This window comes from Aquarana catesbeiana, linkage group LG02 (genome assembly GCF_042186555.1).
Source record: "Aquarana catesbeiana isolate 2022-GZ linkage group LG02, ASM4218655v1, whole genome shotgun sequence".
NCBI lineage: Eukaryota > Metazoa > Chordata > Amphibia > Anura > Ranidae > Aquarana > Aquarana catesbeiana.
This window is the reverse complement of record NC_133325.1, coordinates 584,363,359-584,382,654: the sequence shown is the minus strand read 5'-3', so window position 1 is coordinate 584,382,654 and position 19,296 is coordinate 584,363,359. Positions and strand designations below refer to the sequence as shown.

General features: G+C 43.7%; 1 protein-coding gene across 1 annotated transcript in view; it reads right to left on the bottom strand.

Moving 5' to 3' along the window:
• LOC141128746 (arf-GAP with SH3 domain, ANK repeat and PH domain-containing protein 3-like) overlaps positions 1–18,560 on the bottom strand; it is a 128,197-nt gene extending 109,637 nt beyond the window's left edge. Inside the window, exon 1 of the mRNA XM_073616211.1 lies at positions 18,094–18,560. Coding sequence (XP_073472312.1) covers positions 18,094–18,228 — 135 coding nt within the window. The 5' untranslated portion in view covers positions 18,229–18,560. The remainder of the gene's footprint in view (positions 1–18,093) is intronic.
• Between the last annotated feature and the right edge of the window lie 736 nt (positions 18,561–19,296).

Sequence of the window (19,296 nt, the reverse complement as noted above, 5' to 3'; positions counted from 1 at the left end):
GCAAAAATAAAAGTGTAGCACTATATATTATACAAACATATTAATCAAAAAAATCCATAAATGTATACAGACAGTAAATAGAACCTTATCACACCTTGTATGACCAAAAATGTGAGATACATAGTAAAGTAACACTGTGTTAATCAGCGAAACAGTTAAGGTGAAACATTAAATAGTAAACTTAATTAGCAATTATATGCAATAACTTAAATTTGAAAAACCATAAAGGTTCGGCAAATCAGACACCTAATTTACACAAAGAAAAAAGTCCACAATAAAATTTTGTAGAAAAAATTGTGAAAGAAAAAACCACCACCAAAAGTCTATGGGGGTTGCACGCTGAGGTGGTAGAAATATAACTCCCAAGTTCACACATAGATAAAATTCATCAAATCTGGCAGATAGGTAGACAATGAAGGAACCACAGGTGAACAGAGGGTCTAGATTGGTGTCAGGGCCATCACCGGAAACATCAAGAGGCTTACCGGAACTTAATGACTTGAAAAGACATACGCCCCGAACGGGCTTTTGCAAGAGACGAGAGAAGCTACGAGAAGATGTGGAAGCTGTGCTGATATCCCCCTTCCCACTGTATGCTGAGGATACCTGACAAGATATACTATTCAGACCGGTTTGTCAACAAGCCTTTTTGACTTGTAGGACGTATGTCTTTTCAAGTCATTAAGTTCCGGTAAGCCTCTTGATGTTTCCGGTGATGGCCCTGACACCAATCTAGACCCTCTGTTCACCTGTGGTTCCTTCATTGTCTACCTATCTGCCAGATTTGATGAATTTTATCTACGTGTGAACTTGGGAGTTATATTTCTACCACCTCAGCGTGCAACCCCCATAGACTTTTGGTGGTGGTTTTTTTCTTTCACAATTTTTTCTACAAAATTTTATTGTGGACTTTTTTCTTTGTGTAAATTAGGTGGCTGATTTGCCGAACCTTTACGGTTTTTCAAATTTAAGTTATTGCTTATAATTGCTAATTAAGTTTACTATTTAATGTTTCACCTTAACTGTTTCGCTGATTAACACAGTGTTACTTTACTGTGTATCTCACATTTTTAGTCATACAAGGTGTGATAAGGTTCTATTTACTGTCTGTATACATTTATGGATTTTTTTGATTAATATGTTTGTATAATATATAGCGCTACACTTTTATTTTTGCTGGATTTTACGATGGAAAATGTGTGATAGGACCTTGTTGTTGGAAATTCCGACCGTGTGTAGGCTCCATCACACATTTTCCATAGGAATTTCCGACACACAAAGTTTGAGAGCTTGCTATAAAATTTTCCGACAACAAAATCCGTTATCGGAAATTCCGATCGCGTGTGCACAAATCCAACGCACAAAGTACCACGCATGCTCAGAATACATTAAGAGACGAAAGCTATTGGCTACTGCCCCGTTTATAGTCCCGATGTACGCGTTTTATGTCACTGCGTTCAGAACGATCGGATTTTCCGACAACTTTGTGTGACCGTGTGTATGCAAGACAAGTTTGAGCCAACATCCGTCGGAAAAAATCCATGGATTTTGTTGTCGGAATGTCTGATCAATGTCCAACCGTGTGTACGGGGCATTATAATGTCACTGGTCCAAAAAGTTTTAAGTCTCCATTCACACTAGCGCGTTTTTTGATGCATTTAGCATTTTGCAGAAATGCATGGGAATTTTTTAACATAGGTTCCTATGGAACATGTTCACATCAATGCATTTTTGTACCTCTGCGTTTTTGGAAAGGGTCAGGGACTTTTTTTCATGCAAAATGCAGCGTTTTGCATGTAATAGAATTCAATGGACCAGCATCAAAAACATCGTTTTTGCAGCGTTTTTACAGCATTTTTGCTGCGTTTTTGACACGTTTTGCGTTTTTGGCGTTTTTTTTTTTTTTAGACTGTATACAGTCTAAAAAAAACTGTTAAAAAAAACCCGCAAAACCTGGCAAAAACGCTGTAAAAACGCTGCTCAAAAACGTGGCAAGTATCACAAAAAACACTGCAGAAACGCTCAAAAGCAACATGCATAGATGTGAATCGAGCCTAAAAGTGTCCGATCTGTCCGCCGCAATGTCAAAGTCCTGCTAAAAATCGCTGATTGCCACAGTTGCTGGTAAAAATTTCAGTTCTACTCCAACCCAAAAAAGGTTTTGTCTTAGTTTTCATTATAATGTAGAAAGGATAAAATTCTGTAAGGTTTTTATCGTTATCTGTGTCCTCATCGGTGAGATTTCCCTGCACTTCCTGTGCAAAAAGTAGGTGGGAGTCTTCTCAGAATGAAGGGAAATGCCCTCTTTGACAGTAATCACAGCAACAAGTGTCCCTATTGGAACATATCCCTTCTATTCAAGTTCTGGTGACAACCTTAAAATTCTGGAGCTCCCCTCAGTTTCTCTTCCAGAGGACCAATTGTAATGCCCCGTACACACAACAAAAATTTGAGAGCTGATTCTCAAATCTTCCAATAACAAAATACATTGTCGGAAATTCCGATCGTGTGTACACAATTCCAACACACAAAGTTCCACGCATGCTCGGAATCAAGCAGAAGAGCCGCACTGGCTATTGAACTTCATTTTTCTCGGCTCAACTTACGTGTTGTACGTCACCGCGTTCTTGACGTTCGGAATTTCCAACAACATTTGTGCGACCGTGTGTATGCAAGACAAGTTTAAGCCAACATCCGTCAGAAATAAATCCAGGATTTTGTTGTCGGAATGTCCGATCGTGTGTACGGGGCATAAGGTTGAATCTTCTCAAAGGGGACACAGACAACAGTAAACACCTGGCAAAGCTTCTAATCCTTCTCCACTCTATTCATAAAAGTTTTGAATGGAGTTATACTTTAAGATGTTGTGCACAAGAGACGCAATAAGCACAACGTGGATTCCACAATGTAAAACATAAACCCTTGAGACTCGTGTACACTGGCATGCTATCAGGCATCCGATAGTGTCAAACAGCAGCAGCCAACACAAGTAGCATAAAGATTTAAACAAGAAACACGTTTTAGCTTCCCTTCTTTATAGTGGCCACTTTCACATTTAAAGTGAAAATCCGCTTGTGTGTATGGGGCATAAGTGTAATTTCTGTCTGCTGCTTCCTTCCTCTGCTATCAGCATGAATCACCTCTGACAAGTTTTTCTGACACCAAGAGAAAAAAGGTGACAGGAGGACCTCCAGCTGATTGACAGCCTCAGCTCTGTTCCTGTGTGAAGGGGGTGTGTCTCTTCCCTCCAATCAGCTCTCCTCACTGATGTAACTTCAGCTCTCTGCCCCCTGCTTTTCAGAGCTGAGAGATTCTGTGTAAATTCTGCACTTTGCATGGATTTAGGGGACAGATGGCTGTAGATAAACAGGTACAATTGATGTTGGATGATTTGATTCATCTGTGTGTATCACCTGAGGCCAGTCACTTCACTGGGTATATGTGAAGGTTTACAACCACTTTAGGCTAGGTATACACACGTCCGGCTGCGGTTTTCAGTCAGTTTTAAAAAGGAGTCCCTTGCAGCTTTTTTTACCGGTTAAGGTGCGATTGACGTGCAAATTTTTATTTGAATTTGCACCTGAACCCAATCTAAAATCACACAGGACAGGACTCTTTTAAAAAACGGACTGTGGCTGCCCCGGACATGTGTGAACCCGCTCCATTGTAAGCTGGTCCAGTTCACATGTTATGCGAATCGGATGCAGTTCTAAATGCATCAGATTCGCAGATATGTGAACCGAGCCTCAATGAATTGTCTGTCTCTATATTTTTCATGCTTAGAAATTATCTGACCAGCACTGGGTTGTACTAATATACCTACACTTTTCTAGGTGAACAACATCTACTCCAAGTCAACACCACTGACTTTGAATGAGTATGCAGTTGGTATAGTTAGAACTCCTGATATACATACATTTCCTGGATCAGTGACTTAGAAAGCAATGGAGTCATTGGATAAGCATTTTCAAATGGAAAATTTAGCAATTTCATCCAACATATTTTTGCACTACAAGTTTACTTGAAAGCGACTCTGTCTGTCTCATAATTAAAAGTGCCCACCTGCAAGTAAATACTTATCTTTCCCATCACCCGTGCAACTGAACACCACTCTGATCCAGAGAGATCCCCAGCTAAAGTATTCTGCAGAAACCAACACTTTTAGTGGTGTTGATCTCCTGGTCCCCCACAGCACACACTGGTTCCTCCTACCAACCTGTAAGTCACTACCATGTACCCTAGTGACATTGAGGTCGACAGGAAGAATCACTGAATGCTATGGAGGAGCAGGAGATCTATACCCCCAATCTTCTAGAATAGAAAGAAAAATTCTGGAACTAGTTAGTCTCTTAGAGCAGCCAGTTAACAATTTTAAAAAGCTCACTGAAAAGGTTGTTAGATATAATTATATATGTGCATGTGGTCATACAACAGAGTTCACTGCCCCCTGCACAATTCTGACGTTCACCAGTGGTTACAGGCATCTAGATCTTCTACATTTAACATTAAACATACATGGGCAATGCTTTGAAACACTTCTTTCTGGTTCCAAATCCTGGGTCTTCAACTGGTCTGGCCATTCAACCTAACCATCACATATCCATGTATACGCCAGATTACACACAAACACTAAAGCCAAATATCTGGATCAAAAGAAACCATTCAAAGACCACAAGTATTGAGAGTCAGGGTCGATGCCCAACCACATCAACCACTTGTTATTTAATAACTGAGCTGCAAAAAAAACTGTCTTTGTAATGCCCTTTTATATTAGAGATTTACAAATAAGAATTCATGATAGTTCATTAATGTATAGCGCATCCTTTCTCAACCTTTTTACCCCACATGAACCCTTAAAATAATATTTAGATTTCAAAGAACCCCTGCTAAAATTAATTTTTTGGGTTTCCTTTTGAAATAAATGCTCCTTACATTGGTGCTCAGTGGGAATAATGCCCCCCTTATTTTGGTGGTCAGTGGAAAGAATCCTCCCCTTACATTGGTGGTTAGTGAAATGAATCCTGCCTTTGTTTTGGTGGTCAGTGAGAAGAATCATCCCCTTACATTGGTGATCAGTGGAAAGAGTCCTCCTCCTTACATTGGTGGTTAGAGGGAAGAATGCCCCCTACAATGGTGGTCAGTGGGAAGAATGCCCACTTACATTGCAGGTCGCTGAGAATAATGCCCCTTATATTGTCAAAATATATAATATATCAGTGGAAAGAATGTTCCTTAAATTGGTGGTCAGCAGGACGAATGCCCTTTACATTGGCGGTCAGTGAGAAGAATGCCCTTTACATTGGTGGTCAGTGAGAAGAACGCCCCCTTACATTGGAGGTCAGTGGGAAGATTGCCCTCTTACATTGAAGGTCAGTGGTAGGAGTGACTCCTTACAGTTGAGGTCAGTGGGAAGATTGTCCCCTTACACTGAAGGTCAGTGCCTAGATTGCCCACTTACATTGAAGGTCATTGGGAAGATTTCCCCCCTTCATTGAAGGTCAGTTGGAAGACTGCCTCCTTACACAGGAGAACAGTGGGAAGATTGTCCCCGTAGATTGAAGATCAATGGTAAGATTGCCCCCTTACATTGAAGGTCAGTGGGAAGATTGCCTCCTTACATTGAAGGTCAGTAGGAAGATTGCCTCCTTACATTGAAGGTCAGTAGGTAGATTGCCCCCTTACATTGAAGGTCAGTGGGAAGATTGCCTCCTTACATTGAAGGTCAGTAGGAAGATTGCCTCCTTACATTGAAGGTCAGTAGGAAGATTTCCTCCTTACATTGAAGGTCAGTGGGAAAATTGCCTTTTAGATTGAAGATCAGTGGTAAGATTGCCCCCTTACATTGAAGGTCAGTGGGAAGATTGCCTCCTTACATTGAAGGTCAGTAGGAAGATTGCCTCCTTACATTGAAGATCAGTAGGAAGATTGCCTCCTTACATTGAAGGTCAGTGGGAAAATTGCCCTTTAGATTGAAGATCAGTGGTAAGATTGCCCCCTTACATTGAAGGTCAGTGGGAAGATTGCCTCCTTACATTGAAGGTGAGTAGGAAGATAGCCTCCTTACATTGAAGGTCAGTAGGAAGATTGCCTCCTTACATTGAAGATCAGTAGGAAGATTGCCCCCTTACATTGAAGGTCAGTGGGAAGATTGCCTCCTTACATTGAAGGTGAGTAGGAAGATAGCCTCCTTACATTTAAGGTCAGTAGGAAGATTGCCTTCTTACATTGAAGGTCAGTGGAAAAATTGCCCCCTTACATTGAAGGTCAGTGGGAAGATTGCCCCCTTTACATTGAAGGTTGGCAAGAAGATTGCCCCCTTACATTGGAGGTCAGTGGGAAGATTGCCCCCTTACACTGGAGGTCGGTGGGAAGATTGCCCCCTTACTTTGAAGGTCAGTGGGAATATTGCCTCCTTATATTAAAGGTCCGTGGAAAGATTGCCCCCTTACTTTGGTGGTCAGTGGGAAGATTGCCCCCTTACTTTGGTGGTCAGTGGGAAGAATGCCCCTTACAGTGGTATTCAGTGGGAAGAATGCCCCCCTTACATTAGTGGTCAGAATGCCCCCCTCCCCCCCTTTGCCAAGTGGCACTGGACCCAAACCTATGCAGGTACCATCAGGTGGGAAGTCAATCAGCCACAGCTAAAAAAAACCCTAAAAAACCTCTGAAGGAACCCTAGAGTTCCACTAAACCTTGAGAATACCCTGGTATAGGGCATTGTTAAACCTGCTGTAACTACTATTAACAAATTTAAATGTATCTGTCACTGCATATGACTGCACTGCAAACTGCTGCAGGGCAACACTGCTTTACAGATATCATCATGAAAGTTGCATTTTGGGTATTATGGGGCCCAGTCACTGAACGCCACTGGGGCCCCTCTAATTACTCACAAGATACCACTGTTTCTGTCACGGGATGCTCCCCACCATGCTACTTGCATTTTCTCTCCCTCGGCCAGGTAGCAGAAATGACAAGGCAGCACAGGCAGAGATGGCCAATAAATTATTATCACATGGGCATACTGTAAATTCACAACTGAGGGGTCTGGTGGTCATTTTGGAAAAGTCTGCAACTCAGTGATATAGAACGCTCTCCAGAGAAAAGAATGGGGAGCAATTCTGGCAATCCACAAAGTCCTACAAATAGCACTGCATCAGCAAACCAATTAAAAAGTGAATTTATATATTATAGGTATTTAGTTTACAGTATATAGCACAATTAAACTGTACAGAGAACATTTTTCAAATAATGTACAGCATATAACAAACAATATGCAAATACAAATCTTGAAGAATGCAATAATAATAAAAAAAAAACTAAACAGAGAGGGACTTGATTTGAAGTTTTTGTCTCAATCTTTTCTTTTTTTTTCCTTATTTTTTTTTTTGAATACTTTATTCTCTTGCAATTCCCCTCTTTGATCATCTTTGCTCTTTGAAATACCTTTCATTTTGAAAGTGCTGCCATTGCACCAGAATGGACAATGGATTTTTTCTGACCCAGCGTACCCCAACGCAAGCAGGGCTGGATTTTTATCTCAGGATCCTATAGAGAGAGAATTCTGAAGCGCCCCCGATCCCATTACACCCCCCACCCCCCCCATCCTATTCTGGTCCCATCCACCTCCCCGATCCCATCCCGGCTCCATCCACCTCCCCGATACCATCCCTGTTCCAACCATCCCTCCGATCCCATCCCGGCTCCATGCACCACCCCGATCCAATCCCTGCTCCAATCATCCCTCCTATCCCACCCCGGCTCCATCCACCACCCCGATCCCATCCCTACGCCAACCATCCCTCCGATCCCATTTCGGCTCCATCCAACACCCCAATCCTATGCCTGTTCCAACCATCCATCTGATCCCATCCCGGCTCCATCCACCACCCCAATCCCATCCCTGCTCCAACTATCCCTTTGATCCCATCCCGGCTCCATCCACCACCCCGATCCCATCTCGGCTCCATCCATCACCCTGATCCTATCCCAACTCCAGCCATCACCCTGATCCCATCCTTGCTCCATCCATCACCCCAATCCCATCCTGGCTCCATCCACTACCCTGGTCCCATCCCAAGTCCATCCATCACCCCGATCCCATCCCTACTCCAACCATACCTTCGATCCCATCTCGGCTCCATCCACCACCCCAATCCTATGCCTGCTCCAACCATCCCTCTGATCCCATCCCGGCTCTATCCACCACCCCAATCCCATCCCTGCTCCAACCATCCCTTCGATATCATCCCGGCTCCATCCACCACCCAGATCCCATCCCGGCTCCATCCATCACCCTGATCTTATCCCAGCATCATCCATCACCCTGATCCCATCCTGGCTCCATCCATCACCCCAATCCCATCCCAGCTCCATCCACTACCCCGGTCCCATTCCAGGTCCATCCATCACCACGATCCCATCCCAGCTCCATCCATCACCCTGTTCCCATCCTGGCTCCATTCATCACCCCAATCCCATCCTGGCTCCATCCATCCCCTGATCCCATCCCAGCTCCTCTGCAGCTCCCTGCTTCGTCCAGCCCACATGTAGGGAGGGGATTCGGTTATTCGGTTTCATCTAGTGGGGGGAGGGCAGCGCACAGCTCAGACAGGACACACCACTAGTCCCATCAGGGCCTTGTCCTTGGAAAACTTTGGGCAGTGTGCGGGGGGTGTGATCGTAGCACTGCCACTGTCCCGGAGGGATTATTGGGTGATATGCGTCATGGATCCGGTACTAGACGGAGAACGGAGAGGAAACCGATCCCCGGGGCGTAGAGCTGTGAGCACCGGACACCCCCCAACACCAAGATGAGTCCCTAATATACTGCACCAATCACCACTGAGATGTATCCGCTCCTCGTACCCCATGTACAGAGACCAGGAGCCAGGACATCCCAGGTCCGATCACCGCAGGAAACCCCGCTGCACTACATACCGCCGATCTAAAGTTATCTCCCCCCGGGACCCCTTTGTGTGTGTAAATAGAGGAATCATCTACAGACTGATCCTCGTTCCAGAATTGTAATATCCCCCATCTAAAGTCTGTGCTCTGTGTATATCACAATCAGTCTGTATATAGAGAGATTAAAAAAACACATACAGACGGGCGCCTCTCTAAGAAAGGTGCCTGTAGCAACATGCCTACATTGTCTGTTGGGAAATCTAGCCCTGAACACAAGGTAGTTGGAGCTGCATAGTGTGAGTTGGAGTACCACTTAAAAGGAAAAGCACCACAGTGTACTAACTGCAATGCACCACAAAGGTGAGTTTTGGCTCTTAACTTTACCCATAACAACCATAACAACTTGATAAAAAAAATTCTCTAGCAAGGAACATACCTTTCACATTAATAATTATGCTACTAAAATGAGTGTGTGCTGTAAATTGCCTCCAGCATTGTTCCTGTTTCTTCTTGCTGGAGGCTGCCATTTTTCTGAAGCTCAGAGCCCCTGAGCAGCAGTAAATCTTTAGGCTGTCAGCAGATCAGCCTCTACATGTTAGGTACAGTGCCAAAAAATAGAGAGCAACTGAGCATGTGTGTGTGTTTTACATAGCTACACCTACAAAAGGGGGCAGCCTGAAGTGATCTAGCGGGACTTAATTTTCTGACTAAAGTTCCACTTTAAGCCTGTCATACACAGCTGAAATTTTCAATGATTCCTATTGAAACAGCCAAAATTGGGCGCCGCCCAACTCAAAAAAAGTTGATTTTTTTAATCAGCTTTTGCTAAAGGAGCTGGGTGGAAAATTGCTGACTAAGCAGTGACTGCACCCAGTTCATGTATTCTGACAACTACAGGTGTCATCTGTCAGAATAGAATAGCCAAAAGGACAGATTCTTCCATCTGCACTGTTTCGCACTCATGGGGAAATCTAATAATTTGCTCTTGTTCGGCCTATGGGCTGAACAAGAGAAATCTGTATGCGTTTGGCTAGCTTTAAAAAGTAACTCCACTTTTGTTGAAAAAAAAACATTCCCCTCTGGGTGTTTAATGTACATTTGCAAGGATTTTAACAAACTTTGTTGCAGATTCCTACCTTTTGTTATTTTGAAGAAATAGATGTGTGCTTGTCTGCGTCCATGTGCATCTGTATAGGAGTGATTTTATAATCATCAGTCAGCTGCTGCACCTGCAGGGCTCTGAGGAAATTGGCAGGGTCTGCATCCCTTTAGAGGTGATTTCCCTTTAAGAATGTCTCACCAAAAATGTCATTTTTGTTGCAGGGGATGCTCAAAATCTGATTTATATCTTAGTGCAGACTTCTGGGAAAATCTGTAAGCCAATCACAAAAGCAGGACATTTTCTGGGGGCGTTCTGCAAACCATCTGTGTACAGAATGCCTCCAGGTAACCATAGTGCATTGCATTTTACAGAAAATTACAATACTGCAGACTGAAAAGGAAGGCTAATTTTTAATAAAATGCAGTTACAATATGACTTGTGTAGCAATTGTATAGGCTACATTATTTTGTTTTATTTGCTTTTTTTTTTTTTCCGAAGAGAAGTTACCTTTTAAGCTGGCCATATACTGATACATTGCTTTTGTTCAAACTGCAGGCTGAACGAAAGAAGTCTAACAGATTCCTTGATCCACACTAACAGCACCAATGGACAAACCTCTCTGCCTGCTGGGCAGAATAGCCAAACAGCGGCTGCATCTGCTTGGCCAGCAGGGCATTTTGACTGGTTCATCAGGAATCGGCTGTAATTCACTAGTGTATGGCCAGCTTTAGATTTGCAAAGACTATGCTCCAATCTAATGTATCTAATTCTGCAGGCCCCTGGGCTACCTAATCATTTTAAGTCCCAAATGTGATTGTACAATCAAGACTGTAACGGATATTCGCTTAAAGCGGAACTAAAGCCCCCTATCTTTTTCATCTACGGAAGCTGCCATCTTAGCCTCGGTTTGATCTGCAGTTGCCATGGTGATGTTCTTTTGATCAGTTATGACACAAGCCATTTGATGGCCTGACTGTTCAGTTGAGAAAACAAGAGAATGTGACAGTTTCATTCATGGCATGAATGTAAGGCCCCTTTCACACTGGGGCGGTTTGCAGGCCTTATTGCGCTGAAAATAGCGCCTGCAAACCGACCTAAAACTGCCGCTGCTGTTTCTCCAGTGTGAAAGCCCGAGGGCTTTCACACTGGCAGGAGAGAAAAAAACTCCTGCAAACAGCATCTTTGGAGCGGTGAAGGCGCGGTGTATTCACAGCTCCTTCACCGCTCCTGCCCATTGAATTCAATGGGGCAGCGCGGCTATACCACCGCTGTAGCGGCGCTATGCGAGCATTTTTAACCCTTTTTCGCTCGCCAGCGGGGGTTAAAACCGCACCGCTAGCGGCCGAATACCACAGCAAAAATGACGGTAAAGCGGCGCTAAAAATAGCGCAGTTTTACCGCTGACGCCCCCACCGCCCCAGTGTGAAAGGGGCCTAAGTGTTTAATCAATGAGTTTAGTTATGCTTTAAAGCAGAACTAAACCCTTCAATTTAATGGTTTCAAAAAACAGTTACATTACACGCACATGCCAGAAATGTTAACTGTCACATTTGCTTGTGCTCTCAAGCAAACTGTCAAACTATCAAATATGGTGTCACAACTGATCACATGTGCAGCAAAATGGCAACTGCAGATCAAACAGAGGCTAAGATGGCAGCCTCTGTGGCTAAAAAAGATAGGGGGGGGGTTTAGTTCCGCTTTAAGACCCCTTTCACACCAAGGTGCTTCAAAAACTCCCTAAAACGCCTTATCGTTTTTATCGCATTTTTACCGCGTTTTAGGGGCGCTAGCGGTAAGATTAACGCAACGCTGCAGGCGTTTTAACAGCGTTTTTCAAGCGTTATTGATGCATGTGTTATTGATGCTATCTTTCTGCTTGCATGTTTATCCTTTGTGATATCATGTAAAACAAGCAGTGTCTTGTAAAGTAACAAGCAGTGTCTTGTTTTACTTCAAATCTTCATTTTTCTGGGATTATTTTCTTTTTTTGGCACTTTAATTTAGTTTTTTTGGCACTTAGATGGTCTGTTTAATCATTCTGACCTTCCCACAATTTCAGTCCTGTTGTTTTAGATGCTCTCTTTTCTGCTTGCATGTTTACCTTTTTGTAAGATCACGTGACTTTTCTACAGCTCAGGGCGGATTATAGGCGCTATTCAGGCGTTTTTACAGCGTTCTCAATTCATTTCAATGGAGACTTTTTAGAAACGCTTTTTTCAACGCCCAAAAGCTGCTCCAAAGATGCTGCTTGCAGGACTTTCCTCAACGCCCCGCCAGCGCAACGCCTCAGTGTGAAAGGGTCCATTGAGATGCATGGGGAGCGTTTTATGCGCGTTTTAATAGCGTTATTTTTAGCGCTAAAATGCTGCAAAAATGCCTTGGTGTGAAAGGGGTCTAAAGTGAATATTCTATAAACGCGTGGGTGCTGACTGTAGCAACTAAACAGACTTCAACTGTCACTTTTTTCGGTTTGAAAATGCACAGAATACAACGGACTTTTGTCAGAACCATGCTTTTTTTTTATTTCACTTTTTTGCAATTTTCCTATATCGAAAGTAGTGGAAAATTTTGTTGAAATTGATTTGTACCCACATCGTGAACTTAAAGCTGGATTAAACCCATCGATTTAACAGTTTCAAAAAACAGTTAGGCCTCATGCACACTGGATGTTTTTACAGCTGCTGTTTTTAGTTTCAGGCGTTTTTTTTCTGCACCCAGTAAACTCCCGAGCATGTTACCCTATCTGTCCATGCACACAAAGGCTTTTATCAGCATTTTTTGGCAACAGCATTTTCTGGCTGGAAAAACCCAAGAACTAGTGGGTTTGAAAAGGAGTTTTTCAGCTGATGTGGCCTTTCTCATCCACATCAGTGCCTGACCTCACAAATGCGCTTCTGGAAGAATGGTCAAATATTCCCATAGACACACTCCTAAATCTTGTGGACAGCTTTCCCAGAAGAGTTGAAGCTGTTATAGCTGCAAAGGGTGGGCCAACTTAATATTGAACCCTACGGACTAAGACTGGGATGCCATTAAAGTTCATGTGCATGTAAAGGCAGGCGCCCCAATACTTTTGGTAATATAGTGTTTAAACAGGGCATCCAGAAAGTATTCACAGCGTTTCACTTTTTCCACATTTTGTTATGTTACAGCATTATTCCAAAATGGATTAAATTCAATATTTTCCTCAAAATTCTAAAAAAACAATACCCCATAGTGACAACGTGAAAGAAGTTTGTTCGAAATCTTTGCAAATTTATTAAAAATAAAAATAGAAAAAAATCCAATGTACATAACTATTCACAGCCTTTGCACAATACTTTATTGAATCACCTTTGGCACCAATTACAGCTTTAAGTCTTTTGGAGTATGATGCTACAAGCTTGGCACACCTATTTTTGGGCAGTTTCTCCTATTCTTTGCAGGACCTCTCAAGCTCCATCAGGTTGGATGGGGAGCGTCAGTGCACAGACATTCAGATCTCTCCAGAGATGTTCAATCAGGTTCAAGTCTGGGCTCTGGCTGGGCCACTCAAGGACATTCACAGAGTTGTCCCATAGCCACTCCTTTGCTATCTTGGCTGTGTGCTTAGGGTCATTGTCCTGTTGGAAGATAAACCTTTGCCCCAGTCTGAGGTCCAGAGCTCTCTGGTGCAGGTTTTCATCAAGGATACCTCTGTACATTGCTGCATTCATCTTTCCCTCCATCCTGACCAATCTCCCAGTTCCTGTCGCTGAAAAACATCCCCACAGCATGATGTTGTCACCACCATGCTTCATGGTATTGGCCAGGGGATGACCGATGTCTGGTTTCCTCCAGACATGACGCTTGCCATTCAGGCCAAAGAGTTCAGTCTTTGTTTCATCAGAGGAAAGAATTTTGTTTCTCATGGTCTGAGAGTCCTTCAGGTGCCTTTTTGGCAAACTCCAGGTGGGCTGTCATGTGCCTTTTACTGAGGAGTGGTTTCTGTTTGGCCACTCTACCATACAGGCATGATTGGTGGAGTGCTGCAGAGATGGTTGTTCTTCTGGAAGGTTCTCCTCTCTCCACAGAAAAATGCTGGAGCTCTGTCAGAGTGACCATCGGGTTTTTGGTCACCTCCCTGACTAAGTCCATTCTCCCCCGATCACTCAGTTTGGCCCGGGCGGCCCGCTTTAGGATGAGTCCTGGTGGTTCCAAACTTCTTCCATTTATGGATGATGGAGGCCACTGTGCTCATTGGGATCTTCAATGCTGCAGAAAATGTTCTGTACCCTTCCCCCGATCTGTGCCTCAATACAATCCTGTTTCGGAGGTCTACAGACAATTCGTTGGACTTCATGGCTTGGTTTGTGCTCTGACATACACTGTTAACTGTGGGACCTGATATAGACAGGTGTGTGCCTTTCCAAATCATGTCCAATCAACTGAATTTACCACAGGTGGACTCCAATCAAGTTGAAGAAACATCTCAAGGATGATCAGTGGAAACAGGATGCACCTGAGCTCAATTTTGAATGTCATGGCAAAGGCTGTGAATACTTATGTACATGTGATTTTTTTTTCCTTTTTTATTTTTAATAAATTTGCAAAGATTTCAAACAAAACTTCTTTTACATTGTCATAACAAAATGTGGAAAAAGTGAAGCGCTGTGAATACTTTCCGGATGCACTGTATACCATAGTTTGTGGACTCTATAACATTCCTACAGACTAAAGCTGCACAATTAATCATTAAGAATCGAGAATCAAATTTTTCCCCCTCGCAATTTTAACAAAGCTGTTTCCTGATTCTTTCTATGAAGAGAATTCTCTGCTCAAGCCGACAGCTGTAAAAAACAAAACAAAAACAGGCAGTCTGCCTAGTTTCACAACATTCCTCAGCCCTGAGCTAACTATAAACATTGTAACATTTTGTTCTTTAGATCAAAGGAATGAACTTCGGTCTGTAAATGAGGGAAGTTTAACTGCTTGCCGCCCATCCACCATCAAATGGCCACGCTCGCGGGGGCACGCAGCGTGGCGATCGCGGCCCCGATCTCTGTGGCTCTTTAACCATGTGATCCGCTGTGTCCGATCACAGCTGATCACATGTAAACAAGGAAGTTCCGGTAATCCGCGCTCCTCGCCTCACACTGACAGAGTGTGTGGCGAGGAGAGCCGATCAGCGGCATCTCCACGCAGGGGGACATCTAGGAATGTAATCAGGGCACTGATTATCAGTGCCCTGATTACATCATTGCAAAATAGTGTCACAAATCAGTGCCCACCAATGCCAGCTATTAGTGCTCACCAGTGGCAGCAATCAGTGCCCACCACTGCCCACAAGTGCCACCAATTAGTGCCCATTAGCGATGCCAGTCAGTGCTGGCAATTAGTGCTGCCTATCAGTGCTGCCCATCAATGCCCATCACTGCTGTCAATCAATGCCTATCAGTAATGCCCATCAGTGCCACCCATCAATGCCCATCAGTACTGCCTATCCATTCCGCCTATTAGTGCCCACCAGTGCCACCTATCAGTGCCCACCAGTGCTGCCTACCAGTGCTGTCTATTAGTGCCCATCAGTGCCACCTAACAGTGCCCCTCAGTGCCGCCTATCAATGCTCATCAGTGCCACATATCAGTGCCACCTATCAGTGCCCATAAGTACGGCATATTTGTGCATCCTCATCAGTGCCACCTAATCAGTGCCCATAAGTTCCATCTCATCAATGCCCACCAGTTCAGCCTATCAGTGCCCATCAGTGCCACCTAATCAGCGCACATCAGTGAAGGCGAAAAATTACTTAGTTACAAAATTTACTGACAAAAAAAAGTAAAAAATATTTTTTTTCAACATTTTTGGTCTTTTTTTTTTTTTGTAAAAAATAAAAAACCCAGCAGTGAATAAATACCACCAAAATAAAGCTCTATTTGTGTGAAGAAAATGCTAAAAAAATGTGTTTGGGTACAGTGTAGCATGACCGCGCAATTGTTATTCAAAGTGCGACAGCGCTGAAAGCTGAAAAATGGCTTGGGCAGGAAGGGGGTGTAAGTGCCCGGTAGGCAAGTGGTTAACCACTTAAAGTGGATGTAAACCCAATGTTATCCTTTCTAAACTACTGCCATAGGGGTTATCTATAAGGATATACAAGCCTTCTGCATGTATCTTTACCTGTCAAATGTCTCCCCTCTGTCTGTTAAGAGAGATGAAAAACTGCATATTCTGTGGGTGGGTCTGTTGTCTGGAGCTCGGTGGGTGGAGTTGTGATGTCAGTAGACTCCCCGCCCACCTCTACACTCCACACTGTATTTCATAGGCCTCTTTCACACGGACGATCCGTATGTCCGTTTTTCATCCTTCCGTTTTCGGATGAAAAACAGACATACATTCATCCCTATGGAGCGTCGGATGTCAGCGGTGACATGTCCGCTGACATCCGACCCGCTCCGATCCGAAAAGTGTAACGGAGGAAAAACCTACTTTTCCATCCGTTTTCGGATCGGATCGGGTGACGACGGACACTACGGTCCGTCATCATCCGATCCCCCCATAGGGGAGAGCGGCGCTCTGACAGGTCCGCCGCTGCACAGCGTGCAGCGATGGACCTGTCATCTTCCTGCTCAGCGGGGATCGGCGGAGCGATCCCCGCTGAGCAAGCGGGTGTTCACGGGGCGGATCATGACTGATCTGCCCCGTGTGAAAGAGCCCTTACACTGAACTTCTGCTATGATCTCTAACATCCAGTGAAAAGACAGGAAAGTAACCACATGACTTCAGCATGCCAAATCATGCTGAGCTGTGGAACAGCCAATCCTTGCAGAGCTGCTGAAGAAAGGAGTGGGGGAGGGAATTAAAAAATAATGCATGTCTTAGGCTAGTGCAGGAGATATGTAAATCCCCTGTCACTCACAGCAAGGGGGAGGATTTGACAAAGTTTTTCTCAGTTTGTCAAGATTTATCTCACTGAACAATAAAAGAGGATTGCTCAGAGCTGGATTAACTCTGTGCGGCAAGACTGGGCTCAAATGATAGGAAATTTTATACTCTACAGTATGATATATATATATATATAAAAAAAAATTCGGGTTTACATCCACTTTAAAGACTAAACCTTTTTCTGACACTTGGTTTCAAGATAAAATCATTATTTTTTACTATAAAATTACTTAGAACCCCCAAACAGTGTACATATTTTTTTAGCAGAGACCATAGAGAATAAAATGGTGGTTTTTGCAATATTTTAAGTCACACCATATTTGCGCAGCGGTCTTTCAAATGCAATTTTCTGGGGGGGAAAAAAAAATACACTTTAATGAATTAAAAAAAAAAAAAAAAAAGCAGTAAAGTTAGCCCATTTTCTTTGTATAATGTGAAAGCTGATGTTACGCCACGAGAATCGCAATCTTTATTCTAAGCAAAAAAATCGTGATGCTCATTTTGGCCAGAATCGTGCAGCTCTACTACAGACTAAATAATATACACTGATTTGGGTTATTTTCACCAAAGACATGTAGCAGAATACATTTTGGGTTAAATTTACGAAGAACAATTATTTATTTGCAAAACAGAAACAAAGAAAAACGTGTTTAAAAAAAATAAAAAATAAATAAATCAGTCTTCTTTTTTGTTTATTTAGCAAGTAATAATAAATAACCCAGTGATGAGTAAATACCACCAAAAGAAAGCTCTAGTCGTGTGAACAAAATGATAAAAAATGTAATGTAGCATGACCGCGCAATTGTCATTCAAAGTGCGATGGGGCTGAAAGCTGAGAATTGTCCTGGGCAGGAAAGGGGTGTGAAGATGGGCAGTATTGAAGTGGTTAAGGAGTAGAAGAAAAGAGAAGAGAAGAGGGTATGTAATAGGTGATGGGGGGAGAAGGAGGGGTCTGTGGGAAGGAGAAAGAAAGAATCGCTTCTAGTTACTGGTATGCGGAAATAAAGAAGCTCCTTTGATTTCCAGCATCTCCTGCACTCCATCCAGCACTCCTCCCATCACCTCACCCTCTGCTCCCCACAAGGTGTGACAATGACATCCACACATGTCACCAGCACAACATCAACAAATAAAAGGAGAACTGATGTCACAAAAGTCTGCACACAGGGCAATGAGCACTTACCTCCTCCAGAGCTGTCACTCCCTGTCTACACTTGAGTGCCTTGCTCAGAAAGTTAGTTAGGGGTCCCTCAGGGCTGATCTCCTGGAAGAGGCTGAGTGCTGTGGAGTCTGGCATGGTGCTCACCTCCTTCTTCATCACTACATAGGAGATCGCTGGCTACACACCATCTGCTGACATGGCGATCCCCAACATCTCACTCCTCATTCAGATGATCCCCTTTCACTTTTACAAGGTCCGTCATGGAAAATGATTGCTAAATCATTGCTTCTCCATGGTGGACCTGATCTTCTTATTGGGCAGGACACTAAGGATGGCTTGCAGGCAAAGTTTATTTGTTGATGGGATGCCCCGATCTGTGTGCTGTCAGCAGCTCCTCCGTAGTCAGGAAAGTTGCAAGGGGATCAGGAGTCCCAGGTTGGCTACACTGGGGAGGAGGAGGAGGAGGAGGAGGAGGAGGAGGAGGAGGGGGGGGATCTCCTGCTGCTCTGCCTCCCTCCTCCCGGCCGATCCCAGTCACGTGACGGCTCCGGAGCAGAGAGCGAAGTCTCAGCACGTTGGCTGTACATTTCTCCTCTATAAGTATGTGACCTGCAAAGTGCTGAGTACAAGGTGACAACACTGACACAGCAAAGACAAGGGGACACTCATCTGGAGTTCATCTCTTCACATGTCAACTTTTCTTCTCCAAATAAACCTGCACACTGGACACAATACAATGAACATTCCCTAGTATCCCCAGGACCAGGGCTGGACTGGGATAAAAATTTGGCCCTGGAATTCATCCAGACTGGCCCACTTTAATTGTGCAAACAAGCACAAAAACAGTATATAAACTATACGCAATTGTGCAAAAAAAAAATAAGTAGCATAACATCCTTAAGGAGTCCTCACTAACCTCTTTTATTATTTCACTTATTCTCCTCTGTATTTTTCTCATCTTTCTCACATCACTGCGTGAAGATGAGGCAGAACCAAGAAAGCCATTACTTTGACAGGCTGTCACTGAAACCGGCCCACCGAGCCATCGGCCCACCGGGAAACTCCCTGTAGTCCCCATGGCCAGTACATGCCTGCCCAGGACTAGCCTATCAGATCTGGGGGTGCAGTATAAAAAGTCAGGGGGTATTAATAAGGTCAGCAGTATGACAGAGATGTAGGGGATCAGCATTACCCCATCATGTAACCCTGGTTCACACTTTGTTT